The sequence below is a fragment of the Athalia rosae genome, chromosome 2 (genome assembly GCF_917208135.1).
Source record: "Athalia rosae chromosome 2, iyAthRosa1.1, whole genome shotgun sequence".
Lineage (NCBI taxonomy): Eukaryota > Metazoa > Arthropoda > Insecta > Hymenoptera > Athaliidae > Athalia > Athalia rosae.
Window position 1 is genome coordinate 11,310,704 of NC_064027.1, and position 26,047 is coordinate 11,336,750.

General features: G+C 38.5%; 6 protein-coding genes across 9 annotated transcripts; 2 read left to right on the plus strand and 4 right to left on the minus strand.

Moving 5' to 3' along the window:
* Positions 1–8,003: 8,003 nt before the first annotated feature.
* Positions 8,004–9,493, plus strand: LOC105694113. The gene is made up of 2 exons (XM_020851016.2): positions 8,004–8,318; positions 8,900–9,493. Exons 1-2 carry the CDS (start codon positions 8,055–8,057, stop codon positions 9,236–9,238), a joined length of 603 nt encoding a protein of 200 aa, XP_020706675.1. The 5' UTR covers positions 8,004–8,054; the 3' UTR covers positions 9,239–9,493.
* LOC125499957 lies at positions 9,332–10,378 on the minus strand. Its single transcript, XM_048650519.1, has 2 exons — positions 10,063–10,378; positions 9,332–9,812 (listed from the first exon to the last, which is right to left on the minus strand). The coding sequence occupies exons 1-2, from the start codon at positions 10,156–10,158 to the stop codon at positions 9,591–9,593; spliced, it is 318 nt and encodes a 105-aa protein (XP_048506476.1). The 5' UTR covers positions 10,159–10,378; the 3' UTR covers positions 9,332–9,590.
* LOC110116889 lies at positions 10,374–12,484 on the plus strand. Its single transcript, XM_020851260.2, has 3 exons — positions 10,374–10,515; positions 10,602–11,050; positions 11,188–12,484. Exons 2-3 carry the CDS (start codon positions 10,991–10,993, stop codon positions 11,500–11,502), a joined length of 375 nt encoding a protein of 124 aa, XP_020706919.1. The 5' UTR covers positions 10,374–10,515; positions 10,602–10,990; the 3' UTR covers positions 11,503–12,484.
* LOC105684415 (acidic phospholipase A2 PA4) lies at positions 11,659–17,528 on the minus strand. Of its 4 annotated transcripts, XR_001102920.2 has the most exons (6): positions 17,339–17,528; positions 16,873–17,129; positions 14,016–14,276; positions 13,610–13,944; positions 13,097–13,384; positions 11,659–12,858 (listed from the first exon to the last, which is right to left on the minus strand). XR_001102920.2 is itself a non-coding variant. In XM_048650515.1 (4 exons), exons 1-4 carry the CDS (start codon positions 14,403–14,405, stop codon positions 12,756–12,758), a joined length of 732 nt encoding a protein of 243 aa, XP_048506472.1. In that variant the 5' UTR covers positions 14,406–16,834; the 3' UTR covers positions 11,659–12,755. The 4 variants fall into 4 exon arrangements, 1 of the variants encoding a protein (XP_048506472.1); XR_001102921.3 differs by lacking the exon at positions 16,873–17,129; XR_007277079.1 differs by lacking the exons at positions 16,873–17,129; positions 17,339–17,528 and adding an exon at positions 14,373–16,846.
* Positions 17,529–18,900: 1,372 nt separating this feature from the next.
* Positions 18,901–22,760, minus strand: LOC105684909 (apolipoprotein D-like). Its single transcript, XM_012398638.2, has 5 exons — positions 22,606–22,760; positions 21,373–21,492; positions 20,511–20,637; positions 20,156–20,251; positions 18,901–19,741 (listed from the first exon to the last, which is right to left on the minus strand). The coding sequence occupies exons 1-5, from the start codon at positions 22,735–22,737 to the stop codon at positions 19,248–19,250; spliced, it is 969 nt and encodes a 322-aa protein (XP_012254061.2). The 5' UTR covers positions 22,738–22,760; the 3' UTR covers positions 18,901–19,247.
* A 712-nt stretch (positions 22,761–23,472) lies between these two features.
* On the minus strand, positions 23,473–25,913 carry LOC105684916 (cyclin-dependent kinase 1). Its single transcript, XM_012398649.4, has 4 exons — positions 25,678–25,913; positions 24,936–25,231; positions 24,534–24,853; positions 23,473–24,454 (listed from the first exon to the last, which is right to left on the minus strand). The coding sequence occupies exons 1-4, from the start codon at positions 25,733–25,735 to the stop codon at positions 24,211–24,213; spliced, it is 918 nt and encodes a 305-aa protein (XP_012254072.1). The 5' UTR covers positions 25,736–25,913; the 3' UTR covers positions 23,473–24,210.
* Between the last annotated feature and the right edge of the window lie 134 nt (positions 25,914–26,047).

Sequence of the window (26,047 nt, forward strand, 5' to 3'; positions counted from 1 at the left end):
GACGGACGTCACAAGTGGAACAACAAAGAATGGAACTTACATGGTTGCAAACTTGATACGTCAGCCACAATCTGATGGCATCATTGAGTTCTTCAAGTCGGGAGTTCTGTTCGTTGATGGATCGGATCCTCCTCTCGTTTTTGAACCACCAAATCCAGCCAATCATGAAGGATACTCTACATTCGATATACGTCAGTACCCGGAACCCGATAGCAACGGGATTCTGGGGACGGGAAAATACGATTTATTGGATCCAGAAACGAGTGAACATCTGACTGGAAAATTCGAAATTCTGTCACAAACTCTTGTCGAAGATATTGACGGTTCAATTCACAGCGAGATGGAGACAGTGTTTTATGTAGACGGATCTGACCCCGACTCGGAATCTACCAGCACAGATCTTAAGCCTTACATCGTGAACGGTGTACACATTTCTCTCAAAGATCATCCGGTTACCTATGTTGGCCAAAACGGCGACCGCATTGAGCTTGGAACTTCGGAATTCATTCAACTACACCCTAAAACAGGGTTAAAAAAGACAGGAGGAGCTGAGATATTGAATGTCTGGGCAGGCATTGAACCCGATGGCAATATCCGTAGAATTAGTTTCGCAAAATTCTACTTTGACGAACATACCGAGTTGACATATGCGGACGAAAAAACAGACGATAATGAAAACGGATTGTCGAATAACGACGATTCTTCTATAGTGACAGACGGTATGGCTTTTATAACCGATCAGTATGTGACTGCAGTGGTTGATGTTGAAGGAAATGTCATTGGTACGATCAACATGGGAACACTCTATCTAACCGATCCTGTAACGAAAGAATCTCGAGCTGCAGCTTTCGTAGTCGAAGATTACTCGGCCGAGGAGATAGCTCCGGGCCTGTCGAAAACGACGGAGTCGGGAAGGCTGGACGTGATTCGCCCCGACGATATCGCTGCTTCAGACTGTCTCACGAATCAGGTAAATTTCACGATCAAAAAATTGGTAAGCACCGCAATCGACGGAGTAAGTGGAAGTCCCATTACCGACGTACAAGGAACTTACTCCTTAACGGATGTCAATACCGGAGCCACCACCACTGGAACCTTCGTCGTTAAAAACACACTTTTCGTCTCGAATATCGACGGTACAATTAATGTCGTAAAGTCAGGATTTTTACATGTTGACGATCCAAATGTTCATTCCATTACTAAAGAACCCCTGCCGGTCAATAACTTTTTGTCCGAAGATGTTCAGTATCCAGAACGTGATAGCGATGGAAATTTGGGGAAAGGATTGTACAGTTTGAACGATCCGAGAACGCATAAAAGTATTTCTGGAAAATATGTAATTCTGAACGCGTCCAATACCACGAATCCTGACGGATCAATTACCGTGTCAACAGAAACGGTATTTTACGTAGATGGTTTCGACCCAAACTCTCCATCGGATAACTCAGACCCCGATCTCTTTGACGCAAACGGAGCTCACGTTGTGTTTGATCATAATTTTGTCACCTCCGAGGATAGCGATGGGCACCTCACCACGAAAGTAACTGGAAAATTCACACAAACGAATCCTGAAAATGGGAAGCAGAAAACGGGAAGATATACGGCGAACAATATCGTTACGTACGTTCAGCCTGACGGTAACACCCGCACCATGAGATTTTCAGAAATTGTCTATGATGACAAAAGCGCTTCGACACAGACGAACGAAGAACCGGCTGTGCCTGTCGTATTGCTACCCGATTATTACAAACAACTACTCGCAAGTCTCAATCGGACGAAATCGAAAACTTCCGAACCCAAGCCAGACGTTAATACTGTAACTGTTCCGGTGACTGAGATCATTCCGGATAAAAACGCGGGTAATAATTCGCAGAAAGTAATTGGCTATTTGTTACGCAACGAGCATATTTTAACGGACCCTGTCACCGGAAGTAATTATGGTAGCGGAACTTGCCAAATAACTGATCCAAAATCTAGAGAGTTTGTTATAGGAAATCTCGTGATTCAAAATGCAACCTTCACCAGAAATCCGGACGGTTCGTTTGACTCGACGGTTAACGGAGTCATTCGTGTTGACGACTCTGACCCCAACTTGGACCATGTGTTGAGTGTCACGGACGGAGCGAACTTTCGGTTCGATGACCATTTCACCTACATCCTTGATGGTCGTGGCGGCACAACCGCTGTCGGCTACGGAGTGTTCACTCAAACCGATGTCAAAGCTAACACTATAAAGACATTTAATTACGTCATCAACGGTGTTATTAGTCAAATTGAATCGGAAAATGTTCGGGATGTCCTCACGTCTGGATTGATCACATCTGTAACTGCAATAGCTGGTGGAAATTCAATTAGGACCCCTGATTGCAATCTTACTGCCGAGGGTTCGGAAATAAAAAATTTGGAAACGAAGGTCGACAACCTTAAGGAATCATTGCAAGCGCTGCTCGATTCTCTGGATACGATCAAACGGCCGAAGAATAACGATCCGAATTCCGTGAGTCTGGTACCGGTGACATCGTTGGAACCGCTTACCACGAGCAAGAACAACATTGCGAATAGTTACGTAAAGTTATCAAGAGAGGAAGTTGCCGCAGCGATTAAATGCGAGTCCTTGAAACCCGGAGATGTCGTTGCAGTTCAAACCAAAAAAGGTGGTTTTCTAATCGCCCGTATCCAGGATTCCACCAGTCCAGTAGTTTTTTATCAGATCAATTTGGCTGATCTGAACGAAGAAATTGCGAATGCTGTGAGGATTTGGAATGTGCCAGAGACCAAATTTCCTAAAGACAAACGTGCCTTGTTTGACCTTGTTTTCGGATCCTCAAATCCACCTTGCGACACTTAAGGTTGATAGATTGAACCGAGGTATCTTGAATCTTTGCTGTTTGTATATTTCCCATTGAATTGATTGTAAGATGATAAAATAAAGAAGTTTAACAAATTGAAAAGATACGGTGAATTTATTTTTCCCATCCAACTTCATTCGCGGTGATTTTATATTGGTCGAAATTAAAAAATTGTTCCGTCATTTCCATCGGAACGAACTGCAATACGTTGGAATGTCAGCCAGGTACAGTTGTGGGTAAAAAATGCGAATTGAAAAATGTGCTGAATTCGCTATCTTCTTCGAACCTTAATACGATAATAAAATTTATTCAAGGTGAATTAAGCGCCGCACACGGAGCTAACCGTTGAAAAGTTAACATTGTCAAGTGCGCAAGAACCTTATTCGTGCGTTCGAAGGTGTGATCTATTTGACAAAATGAACGTCTTTCGTATTTGTTGTATTTTGTGCGTTGCTTTAACTTGTGTTAGTATGGTTTCTTGCGAGGAACTGAGGAGTTCTGAAGAGTCTATAGAGTTGCCGATAAGACGTTCGTCAAAATTGGCAAAACCTGCGGCAAATTATGGTCAGCAAAATAGACCGGTCATTGAATTCTTCCTTGGAGTTTTGGATACTTTCCACGCTGGTTCCAAGGCAGAGCTGAAAAGAGCGAAACAACGAGAAGAAAAACTGAAACGTGAATTGTCCTCCGCATTACCTGAAACTCTGTCCACGAATTGAAATAAATTGTGAGTGCAAAATTTGGCCTTCGCGTGCAGACATTTTTTTTGCTATTCTGATCCGCGAAACAACGCGTTAAATAATATCACTATTTTTTCTAACATCTTAACCCAGCTGATCGAATTATCGCAAAATTTCGATTAACCCGCTGTGATAAAAAGCGATTTGTGAGTGGAAAAAAAACAATGTTTCACAAGTCACGCAGTTCATGTGCACAGCGGAATAAATTCACGTTTCAACTCTAGCCTTGCCCATTCACATTATAGAGAATAAATAAGATCGGTAATTACACACAAAACAAAAATGATTCATAGTTCGTTCTTTTTTAGTCTGTTGTTGTTGTACTCCCATACGTAAAGTTCGTTTGTATAGTGAACAAGCACAATGGGATACTGATAATATCGGGGTCATTGTCATTGAACTTTGACCTTTGTCACTCGTAACGGCTAAGTTAGGACAGCATGATGGTAACCACCGTGCACCTCCATGTTCGTTGCGGGGTGAAACATGTTGTCAATAACGAATAATGAATAACATTTCTATACAGTACGAAAATTTATAAAACAAATTCACTCTAGATTCTTTTGCGAGCAAATTTATCTTATTCGCATGTAAGTATTAGGCGGACATTCAGATTTTCGGGTATTTTTGCTTTTTTTTTTTCATTATGTGTTACATAAGTAATTGTCGATCACCTTGGGTTTTGACTGGACTCGAAGTATTTGGTATGACATCTGAATGATTGACGCATGCAGCGGTGAAGTAATTTATAAATAAATTTTCCAGAACGAAATATTGAACATGCGGTTCGGAGAAAGGAAAAGATAAGAGTTGCGTTTGATGTAAATCGTATAACAAGCGTATAATGAATTCTACAAGAATATGGTCAACAAATTCTACACGTGATATAGGCGATTGACCATTTCTACGTCTGCGCTGTAGATCAGATGATATCATTGTAACCTCTGACCCCCTGACAATCAGCTCCAAGTCGGTTACTTTTATGTGAGTCTAATAGCTCATAGCTATTCAGTTGATCATCGTTCTTCGAGAAGGACTGAAATTAATCAAAAATTCGCCATGGCTCGTTTCGTACTCTTCACTTTTTTGGTCCTCTGTATGGTCTACATGATCCAGGTGAACATTAATTCATTCTCTTCATTCGTACCGATATTCAAACAGCCCATCTATTTTCAATCGTCTATTTAAAACTCGTGATACGCGTTAACGAAATTGTCATTTTTGATAATCAGATAAAATAGGATGATGCAAAATTCCGTGAAATCAACTTCTATAAGTGGATTAACCAGATTTCAAATTTTTGTTGAATAATTTTCAATGCTTTACCCCTAACAGAAATTCAGATTTTCTAAAAAGAAAATTTTTTCTTCCAATTTAGGCCAATCCAAGGCCCGACCATTCCGGCCCCGAAACGACGACCCAGGATCCTTTTGCACAGGGGGCAGCTGCGTTAGAAAACCTTGCCGCCAAGGCCAAAAAATCATTCGAGGAAGCTGCAAAGAATCCGGATTTCCAGAACATCATTGCAAGTGGAAAAAAATTATTCGAAGAGGGTTTGCAAAACTTTCACAAAACAGTCGCGGAGTTTATGCCCAAGACAGACCACCCAGCGCCATCCGCATAAATTTGAATTAAACAAAAAAATAATTTTGTAAATTGTCAAAGTATGTATACCGAAAAACTATTTCGATGTAGACTGTAACAGATAATAACACGGAGTGAACAGTTCCCATTGTTATGCCAATAAAATAAATTCGACAAAAATTATAGACTGCGATTTGAATCTGCAGAGCGCATAATTCCTCATATAGGTAATATAATATTTAAAGACAACTGACTTATTATTTAATTATAGCTGATTATACCACCGCCGATTTTATTCGACAAGTACGAAATCGGTGCGGTAAGTATAATAATATTAATTTCTTGTTGTTTTTTACGAAAATTTTCGGGTCAATTTTGCACGAAAAGTTCTTTTTTGCACAGTTCGAATCGCGAAAGATTTACGAATGGTAGTTAATTCAGAAAAGTTTCAACCGCGATAACCTTCTGACCTTCAAAATTTTTGAAGGGTGGTTAGCCGAAATGAACATTCGATAAGAATTTTTCGTTCAGTGACAATAGTTTTCTTTTCAATGGTTTTTTTATGCTCAAACTAATGGAAGTTACAAAATACAATGGAGAATGGAATGTCCCGATTCTCCGCAAAGTCCTGTTTACTTGTTTTAAAATGCATGGTATTCTGCGGTTCGTATAATCTCCCGACACGTATAACCATAATCTATGTAACGACAAGCCTCTAACGCTAAAAGCCATTCCGTAATACTTATGAGTTTGTGATAATAATTATCGCCCTAATAGTATCTTTACTATTACTCCTCCGTACTTACACAATTTCCGTTATAAGAGTTTGGGATTGAGATTCCTAACGATTATAGGAACCAAAAAAAGGAACCATAAATGATTTTTCGTAGCTATATGATTTGCGAGACTTTGTTCAGTATAAAATTAGATCAGTCATCGCCAAATAACGAATAAGGACATTACCGTCTCGGCGTTCTAACATTCACGGTATAAGAAATATTATCTCTCGCGAAAGAGATTTCGTTGCCACTAAGAAATGTCCGTCGACCAGCTAACTCCACGCGTATGGAATTCACGGACGATTATCCAAGTAGAAAAATGGCGAAAATTTTCGCTGGCGTAGGTAATGAATAGACTTTGATTGTATTATAATCTCCATTGCGTCTCTATTGTACCGGAAACGTTGTTTCTCTTACGATTGGTAAATAATGTGCAATCATAATCGGTAACAATTAGATCGAGAGTCTACAGATCTATTAAAACTAATCAATGTTAGCAGGCGAAGCCCGCATTCATCACCGAAACTCTTCGGATTCGCGTCGTAAGTATAATGAATAAGTGAGTGTGACGTTCGTACGCACATTATTATGCACTTGTTGACTTGGACAATATTAAAATACGAATAGCGTATATCTATCATCGTTTCGGGGTCATTATCCACAGAAGGGAGACTCTGGACCCGCTCGATACGTATCGAATCGAAACTGTAATAAATGGAAAATGCGGATAAACGTGAACTTTATCCTAGTGAACAAAAGCGTCGTGATTTATGGATCCTAATGTGAGCAGAGACGGAAGAGGAGGAATGCAATTTGAGTCAGCCACCGCAACGAATTTTGAGAATGGAATCGTATTAGGATTCATTTCGGTTCCCTGTACTCCGAGTATTGAATATTTTTTTTCGAAACGAACACATCAGGGTTAGAAAATGGATAACGGCAAGACTTTGAGGCTTGGAGCTATTTTGGACAATTTAAAATCGATAGCCTACTGACCTTTGAAATTCATACCCTCCCCCCAAAAATAATTGATAAAAATATAACACCGATCAGTATTTTATACGATATATAATAATAATCGTCGTAAAACATAATTGTCTACAAAGATGAATAAGTGATCGATAAAATAATGTCAGCGATAATCAGTCGCATTCGAATTATCATCGAATTTAAGTTGCACGTGCAATGACGTATCTTCATAACATCAATGCAGATTTTTAAAGTTATCCGCAAACGGAGATCTGTAATTACGACTAATGACTTATAACGGATAATGTGCAAGATAATCGCATGATTCAGCTTTAAATTTTCATTCTAAAGCTGCACCGTCAGTTCCTGCAAGAAAATCGCGCGTCTGTAACTATGACTCTTAGAACTTGTATTCTAAAAATCTTTACAAATATAAATAAAGATTCAAGTGCACTTCAGTCATTGGTAATAACTTTTTTTAACAACCATGTTTCCCACGAATTCAAAATAACGAGAGAAATAGGGCTATGCATTTCATCATAAAGATTTGCTGCTAGAACTTTGCTTCTGTAACTCACGCAAAGCTATTTCTATAACACAAGTATAGGAATTTAATATAATTTGGCGAGAATAAATTATATCCGGTCCAACGACCCCTCGTGCAGCGATTTCATTCCCGATTCATACGTCCTGCACCAGGACTTTGATAATTCCAAAGACGGTGTTCGATGTGTATTATTTTTAAGTACGTGCAAATATTCAATATTTATTTAGTCTGTCTATATGATTATAAGAATATGATATTGACACCTCAGCGATAACCGACGCCATTTGCACAGTCGACGTGATCACTTTGAATATTTCTAAACAGCATTCTTGTTTTCTTGCCTCTCTGGGAAATGAGGCCCTGAAAATAGTCTCAGGAATCTAGAGATGATGCACTTTGGAAAAATGTACAAACAAATGGTCATATTCGTTTACGGGACGCGCGGTGCGGTCTTCGCGGATACCGAGATACACGCTGCATACTTTGCCCTCAACATCGTCGATAAGGTTGGGCTATATAAGAATGTTGCAACTCGAAGTTTCCATCAGTCTCTTGGTTGAGGTCACATCGTCTAGAAACTAGCGCTATGAATTATTCCGTCGTTTTATTGGTGATAGTCGCCCTGGTGGCTTCATGTCAAGCTAAAGCCGTCGGTGAATCCCCTGCGAACAACCCCGTTCCTTTGGCTGACCTCATCACTCAGGCCCAGGCGGATATCGCTAAGCTTGGAAGGGAACTTCATGAAAATCTGAAACTACCGGACCAGGAGACAATCGTCAACGCCCTGAAAGACCACAGCAACACTCTCGTCACAAACGTCAAGAGCTACGTCAACCAAGTCACCGAAGATGTGAGTCCCAATTAACGATCGCCCTGCGCTTCCGATTTCGATCGCTTCGATTTTTTTCGTTCATCGTCGCACCTACGAGGAAACAATTATTAGTAAAAAAATCGTCCAAGTATTTTTTTTTCATTCGCGGGCACAGAAAATCAACTTTTTACTTTCTTGGGAAATGGATCAATTAAAACTCGAGGTTAAAGGCATATCAAGAAACGTGTACACGTCGAAGTGATAACAAAGACGCTCACCAATTGCGTCTTAAAATTCATTGACGTAATTCCGAAGCGTCCCTGAATAAAGTTCATTACGCATTGGCAAATATCCCTATGAGTATACACGTGTGCGTGTAAAATATAATAACAATGACGAAGATCGCATGTGAAATATGAAAAAATCAAGTTCGCCGACCCCGTCAACTATAATTTATACAAACCATCAATTATACATGTAATATTATCTGCTCTCTCTGGCGAAACACTGTAAACACAAATCTGCATCAACTCTAGGAAAAATCCAATAGCAGATCGTCGCCACTTTCCTGATTATTTTTCATAAATTTGTTAGTAACATACATTGAAATTGTTTTCCAGGTGGCCAAGAAACGCCCGGAAATGGAAAAGCTTTGGACCAGTGTTAAGACAGCGCTGAACAAAGCTGCGGATGATATCGCGGACCAGATTCCCGTTGCCAAAGAACAAGCTGCCCAACTCGAGGCGAAGTTCTTCAAGGGCGTCGAAACTATCGTACAGCAGTCTGACATCGTTGCTAAAACATTCAACGAAAACTCCGGGCAAATTCAGGAGGACGTCGCTAAGCTAGCGAAAAAGGCGGTCGAAATGGCCGTCCAGGCTACTCAGGGGCTCAAGGCTCAGCTCCATCCCGACGAAACGGTCGCGACCCCCAAACAGTTCAAGCCCAAACCAAAATAGTCTAATCTATGAACAATTATGACGTACGCTTTATTCTTTCTTGTTTCACCACACCCAGGATGATCTAGGAATCAACTGTGCCCATCCCACCTGTAATTTTCTTCTTGCAAATTATTATTAATTTTATGTGTACATAAATGTATGTATTATAATTACCACATTGTTTTAGAACAATTTTTGAATTCTTTACAAACCGTGAATTTTAATTTAATGCACATACGGATCAATAATAAAATGCGAGCTATGTATTATTAATTTGTTTTTACATTGATTTTCATTTCAGTAGCTAGATATTAACAAACAAAAAAAAATAGGAATCGATATCCGATTTTTCACAACTACACTAATTTAATCAGTCATCGAAAAAACTATCGTCGGCGTCGAAGGGTCTGCCTGATTTTTTGGTGGGTTTGGATGTTATTTGAGAAGGTTTCATCTTATCCGGTATCAGCTGCCAAAAGAATGACGCAGCCTTGAGAAGAGCGCTGAAGAATTTCGAGCGCAGATTATCGAGACTGAACGAGGAATTTTTCTCTTTTGATTTTGCTGGTCGAGATTTCGGTGCAGCCAGTGCCTGTGATCAAAGAAAACATTGAGGGCTGAATGAGTGAAACGTATATAATTAAGCGATGACGTCTTATGATGCAATTCAAGACGGATGAATTGATCGAAACCGAATCGATCGATAGCGAATGAATTTCACGCGATGATAAAAATTACGCTTGAAGAAATGATTTAGATTTTTCGCGCGACCAAGCGTGAGACATCAGTGTGTTTACAAATAACGTGTTGCACGGTAGGTATAAGAAATGCCAAATATTTACCTCATCCGATAAGGAGCCTATGGCGACAACGACGAAGATAATAAAAAAACTTGAGATCTGGAAACCCCGGGTAACGGAGTGAATCGACAAGTGCATCGTAATTTCTTCAAATTCGTACTGAAGATATGAAAGAGACGTGCCTTGGTGACGATATTCATATTTCCTGGGTCTTAATTTATGATGAAATGTTTTCGCTGGGAAGCGTATTTTCGAGTCAACATTTGATTATACATAATTATTTAAACTTCAAAAGAAGTTATCCAGGTCGCAAATGCGTGCGATTGGAGGGACCGTCTGTATAGTATAAACCGATTATTTTTTCATCAAACTCAAATGACGCGCTTGATGATTTTCGCAATCGCTTACTGTTTCATCATTTGGACTACGCAATTTTCAGTTACAGCGCTTTTCTTTAATTTCGATGTCCTGAAATATCATCCCCTTTCGTATCAGGTGGAGATCAATTATTCCTTGCACTTTTTCATATTTTAGCTAATTTTCGTGCCCAATTTTATCATGAGTATTTTTTCTCTCCGCAGACGGTGCGCCATGATTTTGTGCGAAGGGCGAATCATTCTCGGCAACATCCCCTACGGGATAAAATTCATAATATCAAGAAGTTAATGAAGCACAACAGGTGGCATAGAGCGGTGAAATGGTTGTAGAGACTGTGCTCGAAATTTGCAGGGATACGCGAAAACATGGTAACTTTAATCGCGGACTCAGCTATTCGTTTGTTTGTCGGTGTCGTATTTCGACAAGGTACGTACAAACGCGTATGCATTCTAGATGGTAAATTTCAACCGGCAACGATGGACAGTTTTGATCGCGACTTTGTCAAGTTGATTATAAAATATTGAAGCGTTAAATCGTCTCGTGTCAAGCACCCGAGTGTTGAATTGTCCCTGAGAATTAAGACTTCCGGAAAATGGGAGTTCATCGCCGTAATAAATCGCAACTTATGTTAATCGTTTTCATTTTCATAGCGGTAAGTAACGGGTAATTATTAATTGAATAGTTAAACTATGATTTTTCTTTTCAATTTCACGCTTGGGATGGTTTTTAAAAAAAATTACAATTCACTGCAAAGATAATTGAAAGGTAAAATGAATTCGTTGTTCGTAGATCGTCGTAGGGTTAGTGAATACCGAGGAATCATCTAAGAAGGCACACGACGATGGGGTTCTGGAGAAGCTCGCGTCGATGATAGCGGAAAAAGAGATAGCTGCGTATAAATTAAAATCGTCGCTTCCGGGGCCAAAAAAAGAGGAAACTGAAGTAGAAAGAGCTGAAAGAGTCAACAGAGGATTTGAAAGAATGATTCAAATGGTGAACGTACTTGGACAAGTTGACAACTTCATATCGGACCGGACGAAGAGTATAGTGAGAAAATTGAACGCTTTGTACGACGTCGAAGAGAAAGAAAAATCCCGAGGATAATGATTATCATATCATAATTGAAACTGTCAATTGTATAATAAATCTACATTGCACCAATAATCTCCAAATATTTTCTAACGAACGATGGAATTTTTCGATTTTTTTCTCATACCCTAATAATTATAGTTTATTTCGCGATAATTCATCGATGAGGTATACAGTATATAATATTTATTCGATTAATTTTTAACTTACAATTTTGTACCCGTCGCATGTATAACTACAATAATAATTATATTACACACCATTGAAATTGTCAATATCCGGTACCATGCGTTACCGTATTTGTAGAATTAACTTTTGATTATCTATACAATTAGTATTAATTTTTGATTATTTGAATATATTTAAGCGGCGATATCATATCGTACGATACATCATCGTCCCTTACAATTAATTACTACAACCCGCGTGATGTTAAATCACATCACGTAACAAATGCAGATAGTTGACTATTTGATGATTTTAACATTGTTACCGTAGGCAGTTTAACAATCATTACGTAATCAACAAATAATAACTAATTAGTTGATACTATACAAAGAAAGAGAAAATCATCCCGTCTAAAATCTAACGTTCAAACGTGCAACATATGTACATATATGTAAACGTATGCATACATATATTTGAATATATTTATGTATATAAAATTGTTCAGATAAATATACCTGATTTATAGGCATGAACTTTTAATTAGTTTTTGGTTATCGCAGTTTGTATCACATCGTTTTATCATATAAATAATAATAATATATATTTTCTATATACATACACGCACAATATTAAGGATTTACATTCATACGGTAAGACTTACGCATTATCGGTGTAAATTTTGAATTATGTTGATACTTTGTTCAGTTTTCAACACATTTTTTTTTTACGTCCAATTGCTTATATATTTCAACGTTACAACCTTAGCGCTGTTCTAAGTCGTCGCTCCACCAGCAACAAAAAAGACTAAATTTCTGTTTTTAGTAGTTAACAAAAATTAGAATTGCTCAGTGAAAACCTCGACGGCGACGACGATATCGACATAGGTATTGGTATGAAACATCGCATCGATCGTCAAGCTAAAATGTTATAATCGTTGAATATATTATCCATTTCCCGCAGATATATCGTAATAAAGAAAGACGTTATTATCTTATCTATATTATGATGACGATGCGGAACAATTTCACCCGTTTGTAATCGAGCGATATTATTGTTCCCCCTCGTTAATCTTGCGGGTTTACACCTTGCTGCTTACGAATTCATTTATTTATACTTATTGGCATCAACGGCACGTATTTGTCACTCGGACGAAACTTGTACTGTGAACAAATCCGGTTCGATTCTGCCTCCGCGTAGCCGTTGCTGAAATTGACAAAAAAATTGAGTCGATTAAAATCTTTATCGGTTAAGTGAAATTGACGGTTGAAAAAATGACGAGTCAATTGGATAATTGTAACCTGAACCCTCCAGCTGAACCTTAAATCATTGCAATTCGTAAAACAATAGCAAATTAGTTAGAACCAGCTTCCGTTAATTATTGATGGGCCAACACCGTTAGAATATTTGAAATATTTAGTGCTTTTTTTGTTTTCATATTTACAGGGAAATCCATTTTGAGTTGCTTCGTTGGTCGAATAAAATTTGAGGACCTCGGTGGCGTGTACGGGAGGGTCGAATATTCGAAATAAAGATTTCATTTCAATCAGACGAGATTTAAAATTTCAGAAACGACAAGATTTTCGAACACGTTTCTATCAAGAGCCGAATTTTTGCCAAAAAAATTTTTTCAATGGTTGACTGAAACCGCGGTTGATTCAATCGCATCCCGAATCTTCGGCCGGGTTCTTTTTTTCCCCGGTACATCTCTGGCCGATCAAATTCGTAGCAGCTGAAATAATGCGGATTTAGCGTCCATCTTAATATTTACATTCGTCGAAGTCAGGAATTCCATACGATCCGTAAAAGTGACACGTTCTTTCTTTTTTTTTGAAATTCTATGCGGAGACAATAACTGTGCTGAGTTGCCCGGATGCGCAGCTCAAGGTTAAAAATTGACAACAAGACACACTACGTAATCGTTAGTATTCGGGAATGTAAGTTTCTGTAAACTCACCGTTGCCACTGAGAACAGGGTCGTCTCTCTTTGAAGCACGTGACCTGTACAACATTGAAAAATAAAGCACCGAGTGTATTCGCAACTTCGGTGTTCAGGCCCTGAAGACATCTTCGAAATTTGGCGTCGCAATCGCAATGCGATCTCGTTATAGGCGAATGATTACAAATTCCATCCATACATTGCCCGGGACCGATAGTCACCGCGCAATTGTCGTGTTCTCGACAACAGGCGTCCTCCGACGCATGATGACCGAGGTCATCGTAAGTCGCCGAGATGTTGCCCGGGCCGCACCACTTGGTTCCGGGATAAATCAGCCCTCCCGGTGCCTGATTCTGAACGAAAAATTCGCTTGTCATTTTTCAGTCAATTGGCAAATGCGCGGCCTGAATTGCGGCAATTTCACCTTTCCACGATTTCTTGACTCCCTGCACGTTTCCTCGAGGTCAGCGACAAGGTTTGCGGACATCTGACGCACCTTTCGCGGATCAGCCCCCAGAACCATTCTCTGTATTACACCTCTGTCGCTGTATAGGGCGCAAAATGGAGCACCTGCGTTCACCTCGACCATTCGAGACATCGTGTTATCGGCGACTAGGACGCTACCCTCCGTCGTGCGAACGCAGACGATCAGCGCGATGCACCCCAAAATCAGTCGGGGAATCATCTGAGAATTCAGATTCAGAACACATTTGTACACGAGTAGGTATAATTATCCGATAGAAATCTTGTACCAAGTGCATAATTATTTATTATTATATACTTGATCAATGCGATGAAAATCGCGGGGCCACATAACTTTTGTCCCACTGTAAAATTATAGCTTCAACAAATTTCAAAGCTTCGTTCTCTTCTCGGAATGAAATAAACGTTGTTCGTGAATAGGGGAGGATCGGTTTTATGTGAATTAGGTATAAATTGGGTACAATAATCTATGAATGTGGGGTCAATTAATCTGTGAAATATAGATATACTTAATGGTTCTCATTAACGAGAGCTATTAAGTAATCAAACTTACAATACGTATACGTATACATATTATACATGTATAAAGTACACCTATGTTTATTTTGTTATAACGATCCCCACAGTCCGGTGGTGAGCGAATTGAAACAAGTAGTCCTAAATTACCGGAGATTAAACATAATAATGATGATCGTAAACGTTCAACCGAAAAGTAGAAGTATAAAAACAAAATAATTTGTCGTCCACGCAAGTTACAGCGGAAAAATTTTGCTTACGCGAGTAACGCAGCACCTCGCTTCTCACAAAAATAAAACTGAATAATAATAATTTTATAGTAACGATAACGATATTAATTATTATTATTATTATTGCACACCTATTCATAAAAAAGAGTCGGATGAGAGGCGATGTTTCTCTCAAGTTTAATGCAAATATGAATTCATAAACAACGTTGATCTTGGAAGGTGAATGAGAAGGTACACAAAATGAATAGCTCGATGAAAAAACGAAAAAACCTCGAGGTCACAGATTATTTGGAAAATCGAATGGTTTATAATTTCAACGATTGATCAAGGAAGCTGTCTCTGATCGCAGCAATAAACGACAAAAATATAAACAAAATCAACGATATTGACGTTCAGCGATTGCACAGCGTTGCAGTTTAGGGTCTACAATCATAGTACAAGGAATCCGATCTAGAATCTAGATCTAGATCATTGGGTCAACGGTTAGCCTCGAGATTAAATAAATAAATAAGGATGGATCATGCACGGTATACCTATTGGTATATAGGTATACGTATACACACATAATCGTGCATGAAATGATTTACACTCGTGAAATTACAATGAAGGGCTCTCTTCGGATCGCGCAATAATTTAGATCTGGGTCAACAAGCTTCGATTCAGCAAAACATGCAACCTGTCGCATTAACGTATTACACGGTATACAACCTGTGCCAGGGCGCGCGTCCGAACTACACGACACGGTGATAACATCGTTGCATATTCTTCAAGAAGTTCCGCACTCATCGCCGCAACAAATATTGTTAAAAAAAAAAAAAAAATGACGAGGGGAGAAAATAAAAATCAACATGATTTGACAAAAACTTTCTTACAATTACGATCGATTCCCGGTAATTTGCCTCTAGCTTGTTTATTTGCGTAATCGGTGAGATGAATCTGCACCGTTCGTCCTCGTCAGGCGTGAGTCAAGTCGTCGTCCGTACTATTTTAATTGTAAAGGTCGACGCGTCGCCGATCTTGTATGTGCAAATATTGTCCATGATGCCATACAGGTATTGCTCGTACAACCGGACATTTGTTGTACGATGAGAATTATTTTTTCAATTTTTTGCGTAACAGGCAGTGATGTTGTGACCATTATAGGGATGCCCCTCTACGAAGCGTTTATATTTCACGTGTTTCCGAAGTCAGTAAATCTTCATGATCGTCGCGGGGGTTGCGTGGCTTCTGCCCGACCGTATAACGTGACGAAAAACTCATGCGTTACAACCGTAAGTTCACAGCGAGGGCATCCATTCGAAAATTAAAGAAGATTACGATCTTCGTGCAATAAGGGATCGCAATCGCAAAAGGTTATTCGGCCTGCGTGACCCGATTATCATTGCAAATCATTTGTATCGCATCTTAATTTTATTCTCTTCACACGTCTGGTACCATTTCGCACAAAAAAAAAAAACGCTGTCGATCGAGTAGTGATTCGGATACGTGTGGACAGTGGTTCCTGACGAAATTAACTTTGAGCCGGCTTTTACGAACGCTGACATTTCAATAATTTGAATGAAGTAATAAATGGTCCCCGTCATCGTCGACTCCCTAATATCGGAAAATGCCGCGCGGTCGTCTGGTGTAAGAATAATTTATTCAATTCGTATGATGTCTCATCGGAATTATGTGCAGATGCAGTATCTTTATGCATAAATTTTTTCTGAATTTCAAGCGTAAAAGAAGAGCCTTGACTACAACTGTAGTTGAACACCTTGGGCTTCTGCATGTTTACACCTTACAAGTATACTGCGTTATTTTTAGATGATTTTTTTTTTCTTCATCTGGCAGCTTCGAACAAATACGCTTATCTCAAGTATGGAGTTAATTCAATTATCGTGTATATCAAAGGGAATATTTGTATAATGTGAAAAAATAATTGTCTGATGAAAAAAAAGATATCGAAACCCCCTATTAGAATTCAATGAGCACACGCTACGCGTTCATTAACAATTATTTTATCACGCAAAATATGAAATAATGAATGAATAAAATTCTATACATACGCACCTTTTTACCAATTTTCAACTTAGCTCGACTCACAATTTCATCAGCTTTGGTTGATTAATTCATTCGGAACTACACATCGACTTATGTCCGAAAAGCTTCGAAAAGTTAACAATAACAGTTACCAGATGAGAGAGGTAGGAAAGTAATAGTGATTATAGGTAGACACCTCGCGGGTAAACCGCCCGAATGAATGCTGCTGCAGTGCGCAACGTCCGTACAGGTTCGTCAGCTATTTATAGCTATAAAACGTCCGTGTCCTGTAGGGGTTCAAATTGTGAATAAAAAATGAAAGAAAAATCAAAAATTAGGTAAATAACTAACAGAGGAGCAGAGAGACAAAAATTGGATTGAATACAGAAGAAAACATGGGGGTATCGTGCATGTATAAATTTTAGAATACATCCAATTTTGAGAAAAAGTCGAGATATTGTTTGCGAACAATGGAACATTTGCAACACTCAGTTACCTGAACATCGATGGTCCGGCAGTCCAGAAAGGAATGACGAACCTGCACCAAGATATTAAACTTGTGTTCATTCACGGTGGTGTTGTTGTTGAAAACATTTTAGGGTATGAGAAATTCTATGATGAAATTGTAATTGTTGCAGATGTTGAATGGTCAACGGTCACCATCAGACTGACTATTTGAATGAAACACGATGGCGTTCGAACTATTAATATATGAATACCTATGCGTTCATGTGTGAGTGTCTCACGTGTATATCGATGTCCTTATTTCATCTAGTATGCCAATCCGCGTGTCTCTATACCTACGATTATCGTACGTTATGCCGTATGAAAAAGGGGAGATTCAAAATCACGTGATCGGAGGAGGTATCAATGACGCGCGAGTACCAGACCAAACTTTTTTTTATAGACCTATGTATGTGCACTACTGTATTTAAAGCTCAATATGAAGCCACTGGATCATATCGCAGAATTCTCGAACATTCTTATTCATATTTACCGGGTTTGTTTGTTTTCTTCTTTTTCAATTTGAGACCATGAAAAATGTTGACCTTCATCCCGTAGTGATGCTTACATAACTTTAGCATGTAAATGAATGTACTGATTACGCATGCATAAATCAATACAGTTTGAGAAAAAGTTAATTCAGCATTTCACAAGTCTTACAAAAAATGATGCTATTACTAATCATTGCGTCGTTCATCAACAGTTAATCAAACTATCGAGAGGATTAGATGAAAAATTCATATTATAGAGATCACAGTCCATAACCGGGTTGAAAGTTCTTTCCAAGTTCAAATGGTTGCTGTTTGAAAACTATCAGTTGAGTCGCGATTGAGAAAATACTAGAAAATAATTTTAACATCCTCGAACATGTGGCAAACAAAAGTGAGCATGCTGAAATTTGAATGACATGTCAAAAAAGAATTGTAAATAGGTAAACTTGTCAAAAAAAAAAAAAAACGGGTACAAGAACAGGTATGGGTAAAATTTACCCATGGCGACCAAGGAGGGTTGAAAACCAATATTCGAAATTCAAAATTTCCATAGCTCAACGGGACATAACAATTATTGATATAACTTTTCCCGTCTCTTTATTTCTTTGGTAATCCAAATTGGAGTAAATGAAGCTAATCAGATAATATCAGATGTTGATAATTGAGTCCATCATTTATCGATTCGCGGACGTTCTGCCGCTGCGCATATCAACATTATGACTGCACTTGCGTCGTTTTGCGTCGAGCATGTGCGGTTGCAGATCTAGAGGCGTTGAAATTATTCCGTTAAACAAAGAGGAGATACAAAATGAAATTCAAATACGGTGGTTTATTCCAATAAACTAATTTGGAATTGATAAATTTTGCGCAAAATAGTGAAAACTTTATTGTTGTTTTAAGTAGGTCAGTATCATCCAAAAGGGAAATGTTGATTACTGTTCTGCTATTTTTTTTTTAATGCTTAATGACGTTTGCTAAGAGAAGCATTTGAAATGAAAAAAACTGCAAGTTAAACGGATTAAGTATTTTAAAAAAAACGAACGAAACACAGACACGTCGTACATATTTCGAATATGTAACAGTTTATTTCTAAACAATAATGATGACGTTTATCAGTTTTTGGCGTTCGTAAACAAATTTAATTTTCTCTTATCACATTTTTCACATAATGATAGGTTTAATTTCCTATCGCAAGAATCATTTACACATAAGGACGTGAAATACCTACCAATTAAAAACTAAGTTATTGATATAAAAATGAGTATCTAGAAAAAAAGGATTTAGATATTTCCAGTCGCGTCTACAGAGTATCATAGCCTCGTGAAATAGTCGAGTAGTTTTGTCGTTTATTGCTTAAACCTATACATTGGTGAATCAGATCATGATTGATGATTTTGTCCATCGAAAATATTATGGTATCCATTCAACGTCATTACTCTCGAGAGTGGATCCTTGTTCGGATGCTGGTCTGTAATTAGCCGAGGTTGTTACGCTGTCTGAAGTTTTTGGTGGTTCATTGCTGCTAGTTCCTGTTAATTTGTGATAAACTGTTCCACCTGCGTGTGCGACCCATTCTACACCATCTCCGATTTTTTCACCGGCTTTTCTTACAACGTGACCAATATTCTCAGCCGAAAAAGTATGCGGGTCTATGTTAATATCGACGGTATTATTGCCGGTCGGACATCCGGTTTGCGTAATGATGCTCAAATCAAACGGATCGACCCCGAAACTGCTCAGACGATTTCGGATCTCGTCGATACGAGATTTCTCCAAATCACGACGACGCGATAAAATTGTTGCGCTCTGACGATTTGCAAATCCAATTTTTTGGCAAGAGAAAATTGCGGCGTAGTTAACGTAGTCCGTCATGAATACCACGTGCGAAGCACTTCCGGCTAGACCTGTGGAATTTTTCAATAGATAACAACCTGGTTGGTGAGTGACGAGATAACGATCATGATTTCTACGATATAAAGAGGTATCATAGGATTCTCAGATCTCGAAATACTTCTAGTTGATAGTTGATCATATCGTGAAGAGTGAATGTTAAATTATGGTAAAATCTACGCAGCCGAGGTTCAGTTGAGAAGAATCTCTCATGCTATGATGATTTTCGTAAACATAATCTTAGAAAAAAAGTTTTCAGAGATTGAATTTCAACTAGAACTGTGCTGCAGATTGCAGATCAGCTAGACGTACCACCACCGGTCGTATAGCCGAGTAGCTGAATAGCATGTGCAGGATATATCTATGTGGATGTAGGTATCGGTATAATATATATAATAATAGCAATAATAATAAGAGGGAGAGCTTACTCAGCGGGAATCGCACTTGCATGCGGGCAGGCGTGCTGGGTTCCGGTACGCTGAGTTCCCCGGTGTAATGGTACTCGTGTTTCAACGGCGTCAGACCTGCACAAGAACGTTAAATGTCAACGTGAACGAGCTGCCCATCCCGACCACTTTACAACCATTTATTCTATCTACAAGCCTTTATTAGACTTGATAGATTATTTACCATGAATTCTCCGCTTCTCTGTATAGTATCAGTATCTACAGCCGATCCCGGCTATGTTTATTTTTTAGCGATTTTAGGATAAGTTCATCCGAACATTATTTTCCGAGCGGTTGTATGTTGAACGAATTCGATCAAATCGATGAAAGGACTCACCTAAAACTGGGTGGTTTGAGTCCTGAGTTATCACATATTCACCAGGTTCTTCTCCCCGCGTGTAATTGTAAGTGATGCAGTTACTCGCGGTTGATGTTTTCTGAATCACGTACCAAATACCCAAGTACTGAAAATATATGCAAAGAAATTGTTATCTAAAGGCTGTCGAGTCTCCGTGTACAACGTATTATTATTTAACCCCATACCAATTGATAATTGTAATGTAAAAAAATACAGTTGAAATATCAAGTGCATTGTAAGGGTGAATGACGATTGCTGGGATATCGACGTACTGCTAGAAAATTTCGAGCCAACAATAAATGCTCCATTTTCAGCGGGAAATAATGAAACGATTCTGATGACTTTTCTACGAGATACTTGCAACATGCAATTTAGGTCCAAGCTTCTGCGAAATATTTATCACAGAATAAAATAGCCAATTATGCTTGAATACACTGCGCAATTTTTGATTTTACGCAACTGCGGCGTAAGAGATATCATGTTATTCACAGAGAAGAGAAAAACGAAAAAATTGACCTTTGATAAGATTTGGTAGAATCTTGGACAGATTTTGCTTCTCAGTATTTACACGTAACCGAGGAATATCAACGTTACTGCGAATAGGTATACCGTCAGCTATGCACGCTTTCAATTCTTTGTCAACAATGAAAACGATCTGACAGAATCTTTGAACCATGTTCGATTACAATTAATGTAATTCGCGTGCATGCACTTGGAGTTTGTGTACGAGGTACTAATCGTCAGATAAAGCTACGTCATTGCGGCAAAGTCCCGCTTTTTTGGTAAGTGACACCCTTCTGGTTTTCAGACGCTGATATGATAATCGCTTGTGATATCTTACCGGGCTCATTTCGAAGCGGGGCATAGGTTCGACGATCGGACAGGCCCCGAGATGATATGTGTGAGAATTTCCCAGGCCCAGCAGGGCTACGAAACTAGCGCAGAAGATTACAATCTTCATCTGAAAATAAGAGATTACGACTTTATGAATCAACCGGTTGGGGTTGATGGCTGACAACAAAAGTTTATTGTAATTTTCGGATGACTCAACATCGGCGACGGGTTTCGCATAATCAGGTATTACGCGTAACGGAACTGGTAATGAATGAAGGTATTATTATTGTTAGATATATTCAAATGCTCAGAAATCAGACTGCAATTAATGAAACACCCGACAAACAGTGTATGTGAGTCAGTATTTCCGAAAACTCTTTCAACCGTTGAGTTTCTGTACACAAGTAGAATTCGTACAAATGTAGCTGCTGTAATAATCAGACAGGTGTTAAACTGGAACTTCGATGAATCGCGTGAGTCGTTGCGTGAGTGGTCTGCATAACGTATATTGGATTATCTGTTACGTATACATGTGTATAGGTATAACGTATCAAGGCCAAAGAGATGAATTTTTAATTGATTTAACGTAAGAACTTAATGTCTATTAGTTCCAGGTATCGGTATGAATAATTTACATATATTTTGAAAAGTCGTCGTTAAAACTTTGTGTGGATATAGAATTTCCCAAAACATATCGTACGCAATGATTTTTGAATTGCTTCGCTGTACTCTGGATACAGCATTGTACAAATCTCTTTGTGCTGCATATCATGCATGTAAAAGTTGAACTGTACTCGATGACGCGCTTCGGTATAATGACCTTCCGTAGCGGGCGATATAGTAACGATCAGAGATACTCCGTTATTACGCTCAATGTAATATTCATAATCGATAAACAACCTACTTATCTGAAGTACAATTCTGTCAACTAAAAACTTGTCGTACAACAAGACGACCGTGTTTTGATACGCGTACGGGTAATGTACAATTATTTTCAATGGGCAACCGTAAATTGAAACTCACAAGAGCGTGATGATCAGGATTATTTGGGAATTTTTATTGAGTTAGAAAAAATTTAAATTGCTGCTTGTATTGCGGATATCTTTTCCTAAATAGCTAGAGATCTTTTGAATTTTTGTCGTCTCAACTATCTTGCTATGCCGTTGGCACGGAGAAATTTAATGACGATGCGTGTTGATAAATTGTCAACACTTACTGTAAAATAAATTGTGAAACTTACTGTTAAATCTTCGATGCGTCCGTCCAATATGTGAGTAAAATGAAGACTGTAAACAGTGAGTCCCAAGAGCGAGCATTTAATAGTAGCTTCCCTCTCCTCTAGATAAGTCGGAATCACGTGTACTACGTACATTCAACCAGACAATATGTGAGCTAATGTTCACAAGTTTTTCGAAGGAACTCAAGCAAGCACTCTAGGAACGTGACAAGCCCAGGATCATCGCCAAAGTTCGATTTAATCGCTTATATTGGTCGTAATAATTGGAAACCATTAGTGAAAAGAACGGTCAAGCTACAACGATGGATATCTAAGGGGAAAACCGCTAACGCTAATTCGTGATGAACTTCGTGAACTTGGATTACCGCATATTTTCTTCATAGATATTTGGATTATCTTCTTGCACTTTGCTTCATCACTGGAGTTCGTGGTTAAATTTTTATCGTACAATCGTATACCCACGTTAATCCGACAAATTAGAAGCATATCATCAACGCACACTAGCGGTGTTTCATATCCTGAGTGATGAGTCATTCAAGTAAATCTCATTCGGAGTGACGGTTCGTGGAAGTTGCTTGTCCCTTTTGAAAAATTTCTTTGTCAATTGATATCTGCGGACGTGGCGTTTGTAATCGTATTCAGGAATTTCTTCTTCGTAAATTGATAAACCGGTAAAAAGAAGAAATTCTTATGATCTGATTTGTTTTTCTTCACTACGCATTCGCTGAATTTGTCGCACGCGTCAAATGCCATGGCAAGTTGCGACCGAATGCTGTTCAGTGTTAGATTGAGGAACCACGTTCTTGAATTCGCCATCGAGTTAAGGGTGCATAATCACTCATTGATTATGAGATAAACGTAAGACGTTTGTTTGATACCTCTTATAAGTATATTTAGATGTAGGCAAAGTACAAAAATATCAACTTATTTCGAAGAAATTCTAATTTTAGTTACATTTGTTATTCACTGTCGGGTATGTCTTGTCTTTCACGTTGTTTTCTTCCCCCCGTGTTATTTACATGTTCGAGGTTCCAAGTTTCAGTCAATAAAAAAATTATATACCAAAAGCATTTGTGAATGTCATTGAATTGAAAAGTGGAATCTCGTTACCCCGAAGTGGTTTTATATTCTTCCGCTGGTTTTCATTCTTTTGCTTATAATTATCATCACCGTTCGCTTCCGTTCATTAATCGCATAATATGGAGTATGTTTAAAATTACACTAACTTATCTAAAGGGGTGAAATACAATACCAATAAAAATACAGATCTGGCACTGGTTATCAAACATCTAACGATGTACAGTATTGAAGCACTCGAAAGATGATTCCTACAGGGGTGATGAAAGGTTGAATATAATCTTGAGGGTTACAATTTCTTTACCCACTTAATAATAAAAATTGAATTGAAATGTTGGAAGTAATCAGAGAATCTTGCATCGACCGAATCTATCGCCAAGCAATACTACAGTAGGATGCAGCATCATGCAGCAAGGCTAAAACTTAAAAGTACTTGTTATATTTAGGAACCATCTTATTACACATACTATGCTTGAGCACCAGCATATGACAACTTTGAATAAAGTATGTGGTTTTGGTCCCTCTGTCGTTTCACTTTGCCGGTAATTTAGATTTGTCCAAGTCATCGAAGTACGGATGTTGCAAGACGGCTCGTGCTGATATTCTGTGTATGGGGTCGTACACCAGCATTGCTTGCAAGAGATCGAGACCTTGTTTGTCTATAACCTTCACTTGAGATGCAAGATTGTTTGATGTCCAGTTTGGGAATGTAGCCTTGTAATCAGGGAGCTGTGTCACACCTGGCCATATATCTTCGGTTGGTGTTCGTAGTACGCTATAAAAATCAAAAACATATATTGTGCTTCAAAAATTCGAAAAATATTCATAGTATAAATGTCACAAGCTATGGTCACCGGAATATCCTGAAGAGCTGATCAATCTCACTGTCGCCTTGGAACAGAGGTTTTTTTGTGGCCATTTCAGCAAATATACAACCGATACTCCATAAATCAATTGGGCAAGAATAACGTGTAGATCCCAGAAGAACCTCAGGAGCCCTATACCACAGAGTCACAACTTCATGGGTGTATACTCTTACAGGGATACCAAAAGCTCTTCCTAATCCAAAGTCTGCTACTTTGATAACACCATTTTTGTCAATTAAAAGATTTTGTGGCTTCAAGTCACGATGCAACACTCGTCTTTGATGGCAAAACAGGATAGCTTGAGTTATCTAAACAAGTTATCAAGGAATTCAAATATCTGCGAAATAAAATCAAGATGAGACAAATAATCACGTTTAGCTTGAAACGTACTTGATATACGTAGGATTTTACAATTTTAGGATCCATCAGCTTTCCATTGCCTAAAGTATCCATGTATTTTTTTAAATCCATTGATAAAAACTCGAATATTAAGTAGAGTCTTGATTCTTCCATCAACACATCCTCAAGACTAACGATGTTGGGATGTTGCAATTCTTTCAGTAATGAAATTTCTCTGATCGCAGTAGAGGGAACACCTTCATCATCACTCTCCAAGCGAATCTTTTTCATTGCTACTATTTGCCCTGTCTTTTTATTCTTGCCTTTGTACACGACCCCATAAGTTCCTAGTAATTCAGATGAACACATTAATGAAAATATCATTAATGCATTTTCAAAATGTAGCGATACGAAACAAATATGTAGCTTATATTTTCACTTATTCAATTTGTAACAGGTGTAAGGTAACCTGTGTTTTATTTGACTTGTACGGAAACTTGTCAAAAGAATCATGTGAAAAAGAGATTGAGTTGATAAACGAACCAAGATACTGAAGACATAACTCCTCTTATTGAGTGAATAGTTTATGAGAAACTCGATCATTCTTGAATGATATTCGAGTCGAAGATGTAAAAAGTTTGTGGCAATTTATACGGTAGCAAATCAACCGATCTGAAACGATTCTGAGCCGAATTTTCTCATTAGATATATTAATGCGTACAGTTAAATATTTCACTTTTAAAGTAATAGAAGAGTCAAGAACATTGAATTAACAGAAAAAACTTGGTGTTACCTTCGCCTATTTTTTCAATTTTAACGAAATTATCCATGTTAACTCTTTGATCAATCATTAACACCACTAATTACGAACTTTAGCTATTGTGCAATGACAATGGGGTCGGCGACCGGGAAAATTGGTATGTTGTATTCGGTGGATTATCACGCCCGCAAGAGAAAAGTAACGACCGAATTCAAATGCGACAACGGAGAGTACGCCATATTGGTAAACACGTGTAAACGCAGGTCTATGGATAAGTACAAGCAACTGTCGAGTCTTGGTTTCAGGGCAAAACCAATCAGAACACGTGTCTTAAGTCACAGCTGCTCTTTGCGCAAGCGCACTTACGAAGCGCGGGATGTTTCAGCAAAAAAATTGCATTTCC

Bases quoted from the DNA above. Each gene is read 5' to 3' on its own strand.
- LOC105684909 (XM_012398638.2), bottom strand. From the start codon at position 22,737: ATGTACGTAGTACACGTGATTCCGACTTATCTAGAGGAGAGGGAAGCT. The intron at 21,493-22,605 runs GTAAGTTTCACA...TCTTATTTTCAG, and splicing joins GACGCATCGAAGATTTAACA to ATGAAGATTGTAATCTTCTG. The intron at 20,252-20,510 runs GTGAGTCCTTTC...GTTCTTGTGCAG, and splicing joins CTCAAACCACCCAGTTTTAG to GTCTGACGCCGTTGAAACAC.
- LOC110116889 (XM_020851260.2), top strand. From the start codon at position 10,991: ATGGGAGTTCATCGCCGTAATAAATCGCAACTTATGTTAATCGTTTTC. The intron at 11,051-11,187 runs GTAAGTAACGGG...CGTTGTTCGTAG, and splicing joins TCGTTTTCATTTTCATAGCG to ATCGTCGTAGGGTTAGTGAA.
- LOC105684916 (XM_012398649.4), bottom strand. From the start codon at position 25,735: ATGATTGATCAAAGAGTTAACATGGATAATTTCGTTAAAATTGAAAAA. The intron at 25,232-25,677 runs GTAACACCAAGT...CTGAATTACTAG, and splicing joins AATTGAAAAAATAGGCGAAG to GAACTTATGGGGTCGTGTAC. The intron at 24,455-24,533 runs GTGACCATAGCT...TGATTTTTATAG, and splicing joins CAGCTCTTCAGGATATTCCG to CGTACTACGAACACCAACCG.
- LOC105684415 (XM_048650515.1), bottom strand. From the start codon at position 14,405: ATGTGGCCCCGCGATTTTCATCGCATTGATCAA. The intron at 13,945-14,015 runs GTGAAATTGCCG...TTTTTCGTTCAG, and splicing joins AGTCAAGAAATCGTGGAAAG to AATCAGGCACCGGGAGGGCT. The intron at 12,859-13,609 runs GTGAGTTTACAG...TGTCAATTTCAG, and splicing joins CCCTGTTCTCAGTGGCAACG to CAACGGCTACGCGGAGGCAG.
- LOC125499957 (XM_048650519.1), bottom strand. From the start codon at position 10,158: ATGCACTTGTCGATTCACTCCGTTACCCGGGGTTTCCAGATCTCAAGT. The intron at 9,813-10,062 runs GTAAATATTTGG...CTTTGATCACAG, and splicing joins TAGGCTCCTTATCGGATGAG to GCACTGGCTGCACCGAAATC.
- LOC105694113 (XM_020851016.2), top strand. From the start codon at position 8,055: ATGAATTATTCCGTCGTTTTATTGGTGATAGTCGCCCTGGTGGCTTCA. The intron at 8,319-8,899 runs GTGAGTCCCAAT...ATTGTTTTCCAG, and splicing joins TCAACCAAGTCACCGAAGAT to GTGGCCAAGAAACGCCCGGA.